At 49.3% G+C, this 9802-nt stretch overlaps 1 protein-coding gene and 1 long non-coding RNA gene across 5 annotated transcripts in view; both read left to right on the forward strand.

Moving 5' to 3' along the window:
- Positions 1-816: 816 nt before the first annotated feature.
- The window catches only part of LOC116648227, a 23145-nt gene continuing 14159 nt past the window's right edge, over positions 817-9802 (forward strand). The window contains exons 1-4 of one of the 4 annotated variants that reach the window (XR_004302473.1): positions 817-1098; positions 1554-1982; positions 3489-4552; positions 4640-4808. This is a non-coding gene — a long non-coding RNA (uncharacterized LOC116648227). Of the gene's footprint in view, positions 1099-1553; positions 1983-3488; positions 4809-9802 lie in introns of all 4 variants that reach the window. The other 3 variants (XR_004302470.1, XR_004302471.1, XR_004302472.1) reach the window with 3 other exon arrangements.
- LOC116648226 overlaps positions 9304-9802 on the forward strand; it is a 7159-nt gene continuing 6660 nt past the window's right edge. The window contains exon 1 of the mRNA XM_032430080.1: positions 9304-9624. Coding sequence (XP_032285971.1) covers positions 9321-9624 — 304 coding nt within the window. The 5' untranslated portion in view covers positions 9304-9320. The remainder of the gene's footprint in view (positions 9625-9802) is intronic.

The raw sequence follows: 9802 nt of genomic DNA on the forward strand, positions 1-9802 counted from the left end.
GCCGTCATTTATCATTACTTAGTGTAGGACATCCATATATAATTCATATAGCAATACATATTTTGAAGTCCATGCTTAAAAACTTTTGATGAAGTTCATGTGCCAAGAAAATGTTGGCAATCACAGTTACACACGAAAACAGAATGGCTGGGGAGAAAAAGGCTGTCCCCCTCCTCCTCCTCTGTAAAGCCTCATCCCAGTTTCTAAGTTCTCTTGGAAATCCTCCTTTTCCTCACTGATTCATGTGATGAATGACTTCACCCTTCACGCGGGCTTGGAAGCAGACTTCCAGGGCTCCCATCCTGGACTCAACACTAACTACATCTATGGCTTCAGGCAAATTGTATAAGCTTTCTACATTAGTATTAGCCTGTTTTATGATCGGGACCATTTTAAATGGTTATTGAAAGAAAAATGCTTTTACGCGGTGCCCTGAAACACAACAGTTAACAGAGAAAAAGTATTTTACAGAATGCCCCAGTGTATGGTAAATGCTCAGCAAATGGCTTTGTTTTTGTCTTCTGAAGGCGAGATCCTGCCTCCTAAACGCAGAGATCCTGCCTCGTCTTTGCACACATCAGCAGAACCCTCTCTCCGTGAGACTCTGACTCTTGAGTGGATACAAGAGATTTGCACATCCAGTCCCGGCGAGAAGGCACGGTAGCTCAGAGAGTTCTGGTAGAACGAGGACCCCAGAGGAGTAATAGTAACAGCTAACATTCACTGAGCGGGAGCCGTGGTTTTGCAAGTAACGATTCATTCGGTCCTTATAGCAACTGCATCAGCCGGGGGCAAGCTCTGTTCTCCCATCTGGTAGATGAGGACGCTGAGGCATTGTCTTCTCTGACATTTGTCCAAGTGACAGAGCTAGAAGGGGCAGGGATGTGAGTCCAAGCCGGGGTTCTTCAGGGATTCCAACGACCAACCCCTCTAAGGGCCACCCTGCCTCCAAAACCACAAGTAGATAGCTTTTCTTTTCTCGGCTTCAGAAGGGAAAACCTAGCTGGTGGTGACGTCCGAAGTGACGCTGGTGCTCAGCGAGCCTGGGAGGGGCGTGAAGCCCGGGAACCAGGCACTTGCACAAATCCGTACGGCTCAGTGAGTATTGGGTTTGGAACTGGAAACTGGGTCTCTCTAGTGTCAATTCTGTGCCCTTTTCCTCTGTCCTATGCATTCATTCCCCTAACAACATAATCCATAGTCTAACGTGCATTATTAATTTCCTATGCGATTATGTTTTTTTTTTTTTTAAATATCCATGTCTCCCCAGTCAACCATATCCTTTCCATATGGAGTTGCAAGTCCTATAAATTAAATGAGAACAGCATGTTACACAGGAATGAAGGAGTACTTGTTGGATTTTTTTTTTTTTAAAGAATACAATGACTTCGACCTATAGGTATTTATGGAAAAACACCAGAATATTTACAAATATTTGAATGCTGAAAATGTGTTTTAATTGGCTTAACAAAAGAAAAGGGCTTACACAGAAGCCCTGGGGTTAATCAGTACATTGCTATAAATGATGGATCCTTGGGTGACATCTTTTGCAGGGGTTGGGTTAAGTGAGCCCCTGCAAGGCTGGAGCCCTGGCAGAGAGAAGCCCGGGGCACGGAGCAGTCCACCGCAGGAGGAGCATCTTACAGAGACATGAGGGCTCTGAGCTTGGGGACGAGACAGTTAAAGCCTCCCCGTGCGAGCCAGTGATATTACACAGCGCCGGTGCCAGGTCAGCAGTCTGGCTGGAGCTCGGACGTGGCTGGTTGTGCCAGGCGGTGCCAGGCACCCCGGGGAGCCCTGAAGAGGGATCCCCAGACCGGGTTTCATTCTGCAGCCCAGAGGATGCTTTGACGACTGCCTCTTGCAAGGAAACAGGGGCTGTATGGCTGCTTCCCAGACAAGCCAACGTTGGAGCACAGACCTCCCCGGCTGGGAGCCCACTGTTGCTGTGACAAAGGGAGCTCGGCTGAGAACCTGCTCAGGTGAGATGAGCTGGGGCCGCTGCTGGCTGGGGTCCTGTCTCGGCTGTGCGTGTGGGGAACGCCGGTCTGCCGGGCTAGATGCTGCTCTCAGACAGATTGATTGCTGCATGCTTTTCGCTGTTTCCCTAATTTCTTTCTAAGAAGCACGAGTGGGTATCACGCACTTTGTTCAAGAAGCCACCTCTAAAATCAGGGAGGCGCTTTCCAAGAGCATCTGGCTGGTGGAGAATTCTAGCTCAGAGGCTCCTATGTGACCGCAGCAGATGAGTCTGATTAGCAAGTCCCCAGAGGTGATTCCTTACAGCTCCTCTGTATCCATACAGGGCTGGTGAGCAGAGTGCACCAGGGCACCTGGCGAGCTGAGTTCAAATTCAGAGCCTCTCCTGCAGTGAGCAGGAAGCTGTGTGGTGTTGGGGGAAACCACGTGAGCCCTAGGTGCTCAGCTCCGCTTCGGAAAAGATGGTTAAATACTTGCTGCGACAGGTTTGAGCTGCTCGGGACACAGACCTGTTTCCTATTTGCCTTTGTTCGCTGAGCCCTGGGTGCCGGGTCTGGTGTTCAGCATTCCTAAAAACTGTCCATCCACTGACTGTGCTTTGGAACAGAAAAAATGACAGCAAAATACAGGTGCAGATTTGGAAAAGCCACAAAGTCTAAGTTATAGCCTCAGGGGAGCTGTTAGCCTTTCAGAGCATTTAAAAAAAGAACGGGGCACAGTTTTGGGTTGTGATAAGCACATTAGTTAGGGTCTGAACAACCATTAGGTTAACGTGGGGTGCTCAGCATATGCTGTGACCGCAGTGGCCTGAGGGAGCTTTGGGTTAAGCGAGACCCCAGTGACAGGGCTGAGGCACAGAGCGCAGACAGGAGTGAGCTCCGGGCTTTGGGATGAGAACATTTCGCAAACAGTCTGGCGGAATGGGTCACAACGGCTGATTGGGGGTGAAGACTGTGAGCCACACCCAAGTTGCGGTCAACCTCCAGCATGTCTGATCCCCTGGGTAAGCTCTGACATCAGGTCATGCTCACGATGGGGCAAATATCCCGGTGTCAGTAGCCAGAAGATTCATCCAAATTGCACCTCCAACTGAACTCTTGGAAAAGCAAATATGACTGTTACTTTCCTGATAAAATCCCTTTAACTCCTCCTCGATGCCTTCACGGTTACATTTGGGATTCTTCCAACGACCCTCTAGGCTGATTCCAGCCCCATGGTCTCCTGTTCCCTTGCTCTGTGTGCCCTCCTGGCCTCCTTTCCAGAGACTTCCGGCTTCATGCTTCCCACAACATGTGCTCGCTGCTTGTATGTTCCTCCTGGTTCCCTGATGCGACCTTTCCGTCTCTGGGCTGAACCTTCAGCCTGTAACACGCCCTCCAGCAAAATGTATGACCTCTATTCATTGTTTAAGACCCAGTGTAGCTGTGGTTTCTCCCAAAAACATCTTGGGGCTGTTTTAGGTGTTTAGCTCCTTACTCTGAAAGCTCCCTGTTTTGTTTCTATTACAGAGCACTGTATTATAATTACCTGCCTCCCCCACTAACCTGATGCAGGGGGAGGAGGGGCGCGGGAGCTATGGCTTCAGCATCTGGTACACCCAGAGTCTGGCACACAGTAGGGAGAAACTGGTCCAACCACAGGCAGAGAAGGGGAGCATCCATCCTCTGTAGAAGGCTCCAGAGGCTTCCAAGAGGTTTGTGGTCCTCCACAGGACAGGGAACCCGCAGAGAACGACAGCAGAACCAGGGGACCGAAGTAGGAGACCAGGGCTGCGCTCCCAGGACCAGAGGAGGCGGGGGGCTACAGCTCCGGAGGCTGAGTGCAACAAGTGCGCCGGGCTCCACCAAGAGCCTCCTTGCCGGCCCGGGGCCGCCTGTTCGGTCTGTGCCAGACTGCTCAGGGTGCAGCCCAAAGAACGGGAACGCCGAACTGCGCAGCGGGCAGGGACAGTCACACACTCCGTGGAAATAAGTCACGGTTCTTCAAGTACTCGTTTCAGCCTTGCTTGGTTCTCACATGGGAGGGTACCGCAACCAGACACGGATGGTTTGCAGAGAGGCCTAAACGGCTCTCACTCGGTCCCAGAATCGAAGTTAGAGCCCCCTCACACGGACAGCGAGGCAGCCGTCCCTGAGGGACCTGGGTGCACACTCAGCACGGACCCTGATCAGCCCTGCTCGTGAGAAGAGGCACCGGAGGGGGCACGCTGTCCCATGGCACCGTCTGGGGGGACCTTGTCGCCCTTTGTGCGGGGCCCCCTGGAAAGACCAGGTTAGGACAGGCGGATGACAAGCCGTGCATCCTTGCATTTCCACAAATACATCTCAGACCGGTTTAGACAAGAAAGGAAATGTGTTGGGTCAGGAGACCAAACGGATCAGCATGTGGTTTTGTTCCATGACTGCTGGATACAGGGGTTCAATGAAGTCAACAGAAATCAGTGGTGTTCGTGTTTGTTTGTTTGTTTAAATTTTTCTCTATTTCTCAGGTCTGCTTTGTTCTGGGTTCATTTTATTCGCAAAGAAACATTCCCCATGAGTGGCCCAGATGATACCTCCAATAGTTCTAATTGGTAAGCTCCCTAATGAAAGAAGTCCTCGTTCCCCAGAGTGCAAGCAAAACCCAAGTGTCCTTATATTGGTATCTTTTGGCTCTCGAGGCCATTCCTCAGTGTGGCCAGGATGAAGGGAATGCGGTGTTTGAGGGGCCGCGCCTGGTCTGGTCCATCCCCACACCGACCGCACTGAGAAGCACGTACAGACCGGTCTGCAATCACCACCGACTCCCGAGCCAGCCGTGACGATGGGGGCACGACGGGAGCTTAGCAGGTACCTGCCTAGCTTCCCTCAATTTAATTTCATAGGGGCCAAGGGGCTGTGAAAATATGACACCCTTAATGATCACGACAACTTCAAGAACAAAGAAAAAGATGAACATAAAAAACATGCATTGTCCCCCAGTGTATAGATAAGACCTCTTCTCATCATTCACGATTTCCCCAGTTTAAAAGTTTTCTACACAATTTGGAACATATTTATGTTTTCAAGTCTTGACCTTTTACCATAATCATTTTCTTTTGTCACTCAAAATTTTTTAAAAATACACTTGAATGGCGGCATGACCTTCCCAGACACGAACATTCACATTCATCTAGAATGTTTCTGGCCTAGAATCAATCCCTTCTTTTTATAGGTGAGGAAATTAAGATTGCAAGAAGGAAGTCGTTTTCCCAGATTTGTAGAGGCGCTAACACGAGCTGCCAGGTCCTTTGATCCGGGTTCTTACTGTATCATGGGCTGACAGTGCTTACATGTCTACAAGGATGATAAAGGGTTCGTTTGCTTACCTATCATTTTGCTTTGTGACTTCAAGAACTGATGGATAAATATTGGAGAGATACATCTTGGCTGAGTAAAACGCCCCTCTAAGGAAGACAGTGTCCTTCAGGGGCCTGACCAGGGTGGCAGGTAGAAGACAGTAATGGGGGTGGTGAAACTAAATTTTTCTAAATTTTGTAAAGCTGGAGTCTATTTTGAAAACACGTCTTCTTTTTCTAGGGCAGTGTGTGTGCGGGAAGGTTCTAAGTCTTACTTCTGCCTCCTTATTTTCATTCATTTAACAAATGTTTGTTGTGCACCTGCTCCATGTCGGACACTATTCTAAGTATTGAGAAGAAACTGTGAAAAATAAGTAAGGGCTGTGCTCTCAGGGAGCTGATAGGCTACCGCAGGGGAGGTGGGACAGAAAATTAGACAAAGAAAGAAAGGGAAATAAAAAGTATCAGATGCTGATGAATAGTAAGCAGGAAATTAAAATGGAGACCTCTGATAAGGACTGGGGAATTGATTTTGGACTAAGTTGTCAGGAAAGGCTGCTTATGATGTGAGCATTAAGCTGAGGAGAGGGGATAATCAGTGCAAAGGTCCTGGGGTGGTCTGTGCAGGTCTTTGATGCTCGGGGGGCAAGGTGGGTGCCATTCCATCCCTGGTGCACAAAGGCTCGGGAGAGGTTCCATGGGCTCTGTGGCATTTGCATGCAAGGGGCATGCAATCTGCAGCCAGAATAATCTGAGAGCCATTGGCCCCACTCGCAGAGGACACAGTCCTGTCACCGCGTGGCCTGTGTGCCTCGTGATCTGACTGGTCCCAGCCCGAGCCTGTGCTGATATCCACCCCCTCAGGCCTAGGTCCTCTGACCCCTCCTGTCAGCCACGGGATGACTCATAAACAAGCAGCTAGATGCACGAGGGGCTTCAGTGAGGAAAGGCCACAAGGTGACATCTCATAAGAGCTCCCGCATGGGTTGAGTCAGTAAGTCATTTTAGCAAACCTCCTCTAGAGTGGTTCCCAGCAACGAGCTGAGGACTGGGCTGGCCTGTGGGAGGGGTCCCTAAGGACCAGGTTGCATGTTAGAAACAAGGCACAGTTTGAGGGGACTTTAACGTTACAGCATTGAGGTCGGCAGCCTTTGGCCTGAGTTACTGCCCCCCCCCACTCAGACCTGGCCTCCCTTCCTGGACCCCCAATTTCTGGCCTCCACCTGGAGGTTCTGAGTCTGTGCCCTGGTCCTTGGAGAGCTGACTCTTCATGCTCCATGTTGGTGGGGAGTGTCTTCCTCCTGTGAATTCTACAGCATTGTTTATTTATCCTCTCTGTGGCACACAATTCTACCATCTAAGGCTTGAGGACCCTCTCTGGTGTACAAAACAAACATTTGCACACACCACGAAGAGAAAGCACAGCATGTTGTTTTTACGGCTAGTGGTGTGCGGCAGCCACTGAGCCACGGTGGTGGAATTTGAAGATGAGCCCAGAGGTCGCTGCGGCTCATAGTTTTTGGTGTGTGGGCATCCACCACATAGGCTCTGGCTCTTTGTCAGTATTTTAAAACAAGAGATTCAAAGAGGGGATCTGAATGCTTCTGTGGAATATTCTGTCATAGAATTAAAAACTCATTAAAATTAGACTATGCAAAGGCACTAATGATTTCAACACTAAAACCAAACCCAAGACGAGTGGATACAGCATTTTCAGGATCAAAACAGGATGAGAGCTTATACGAAGAGATGCTGTGGTTCCGTCTGAGGTGATGATGCTTTTGGGTCATCCCACAACAATTTAAACGTCAGCACTAAGTGAAAGAAATTTTTCTATGTCTGGAATATTTGCCTTGTAACTAAGATCAAGATTATTGAGTAGAGCAATTCATATTTTGCTTGTTTTAAAATTTCATTCTAAGAATAATGATTTCAAATATTAAATATTCATGATGACATCTTCTATTTTTAAAGCAATTTTTATTTGGCATTTATTTTGGGTTCCTACATCTTTGTTTTAGCATTTTTTATTATCAAATATTTATATTAGGTGGAGATCATTTCTTTCTTGTTATTGAAATATCTAATCTTTCCCATCATGTGGGTTCATAAGAATAAATCATGTATTCATTATAATGCATATTTAACAGAAAGTCTCTTTTAATATAACCCCTAGTCACAGAAAAATGATTCACTGTGTATTATTTTGGACATTCATTGAAAACCACATGAATACAGTGTTGCAAAAAAAAAATACAGAATAACTTATGGTTTCAGGAATACTTTAGAATTCCTGGAAATTTCAGTACCTCTTTCCTGAATCCATAAGATTTACATCCCATGAGAATTTGGAAGCACTAAAATGTGCTCTCCTGCCAGAGTGAGGGATCTGTTACAAATCTAAGGGTGGACGGCTGTGGGAGCGTGGCTGAGAAAACCAGTAATGCTGCCTGAGGTCCGCGGTTAGGGAATACTAGAGATAACGTGTAATTTAAGATGGGTTTTGAAGGACCAGTGGTTGCTCATGAGGCAGAAAAGAAGAGAAGAACGTTCCATCCTGTACCACCTGCACAAGCCAAAGCCTGAACAAAAAAGTAAAAAGTACAACACAAAACAGTAGGAATTAGACGTAAAAATAGAAACGTCTATGCAGTGTTTTAAAACTCACAAGCCTAGAGGAAGGGCCGCACCGATATGCACAGAGGAGACAAGGAAAGTGGGCAGAGACATTACGATAGGATGTGAGCCCTAGCAGGCGCCTTTCCCTACTGTCCTCTGTTGTCTCCCATGCAGTCTCTCCTGCTCTTTCCAGGCCCACCCACCTCCAGCTCACACCTCCTCCAGGAAGCCCCCTAGGCTCTCCAACTCCCATGGGTCCATTCTTCTCAAACATCTTACCATGCCCTCCTCATCTGAATGCTGCCCTGACTCCTGCAACCAGAAACTGCTACTTGAAGTGTGGTCCTCAGACCAGCAGATAGGCATCACCCAGGAGCTTGTTGGAAATGCAGATTCTCAGGCCCTAAGATGTACCAAATCAGAATCCACCATCTCATAAGATTCTTGGACGACTTGAATGTGCGCTGATGTTAGGGAAGCTCTGTTCTAGCCCCACCACTCTCCTTTCCTGGGTAAAGCAGATCCAGGCACAGGCAGGGCGGGGGACTGCCAGGGAGGCCAGGACATGGGTGAGCAGCTACCCCGGCGTGGAGGGTGGCCAGTGGATGGCGAGAGCTCCCGAGCCTGCGTGCACACGGGAGTCGCCTGTGGGCTACTGCTGCTGCACCTCTTTCTCAAAGATCTGATTGGACTGGTCTGCACAAATATGTACTTTTAGTTTCCAGATGATTCTAATGTGCAGCCAGGGTGGGCCCACCTGTGGCCATAGCACAGAATGTTCTCCTCTGCAAGTGGATCAAAGGATGAGGAGCCCAGGCCCAGTCGGCAGGGGGCTGGAGGATATCAGAGCACCGGAGCAGGTGGGTCTTGGGTCTCTCCAGTGGAACCAGGGCCCAGTGAATAGCTTCTAAGGACAGTCACCACGGTGACTCTATCAGCGGAAGGGACCTCTCCAGGAACAGCCCTCGTGCATGGCAGGAAGGATCTTTTCTGTTTTGTGCTAGAGAGCAGGGTCCCCAGCCCTCGGGTGGGCTTCCTGCAACTACCAGAGGGTATGGTCCTGGCATCAGCTGGGCAGAGGGCACCAGGGCAGCAGGCTCTGGAGCTCCGGCTTGGGGCGCCAGCAGGAGGCACGCAGGTGAAGCACTGGGGAGGCCTCTGCTTCTCAGAATCACAGCTGCTTTCCTGGGGAAATCAAGTCCCCGTGGCCTGCCCCTGCCTTTCATGTCTTATTTTTGCCTTCTCTGTCTCAAAATTCACACTCTCATAAGGAGTTCCATGCACTTCTGTGCACGCCTGCACACACACATGCACATGCAGTTTTCTTCCTTGGGCTGTTTTAGTGTGCGTGTGCCTGCTTAGGCGCAGGACCCTTCTCAGCCCACGCCAGCTGTAGCCCAAACACATGAAACATCATCACTCTCTGCCAGGATTTCTCTGTCTCCACCCAGTCTGCGCTCAGCGTTCTTCCTCTCTGCCACCAAACCCCATCTTTGCAGCCTGGACAACGCTTTCAGTGCCCTCCTCAGAACTGCCAGGCCTCCATCTCTTAACCTATGGGCTCCTCACCAGCTGTGCAGGATCTGCACCATCTGTACAGTATCTGCACCACCTGTACAGTATCTGCACCATCTGTACAGTATCTGCACCATCTGTACAGTATCTGCACCAGCTCCGCAGGATCTGCACCATCTGTACAGTATCTGCACCATCTGTACAGGGTCTGCACCAGCTCTGAAGTATCTGCACCACCTGTACAGTATCTGCACCATCTGTACAGTATCTGCACCATCTGTACAGGGTCTGCACCATCTGTACAGTATCTGCACCATCTGTACAATATCTGCACCACCTGTACAGTATCTGCACCACCTGTACAGTATCTGC

This window comes from Phoca vitulina, unplaced genomic scaffold (assembly GCF_004348235.1).
Source record: "Phoca vitulina isolate PV1807 unplaced genomic scaffold, GSC_HSeal_1.0 scaffold42, whole genome shotgun sequence".
In the NCBI taxonomy this organism is placed as follows: domain Eukaryota; kingdom Metazoa; phylum Chordata; class Mammalia; order Carnivora; family Phocidae; genus Phoca; species Phoca vitulina.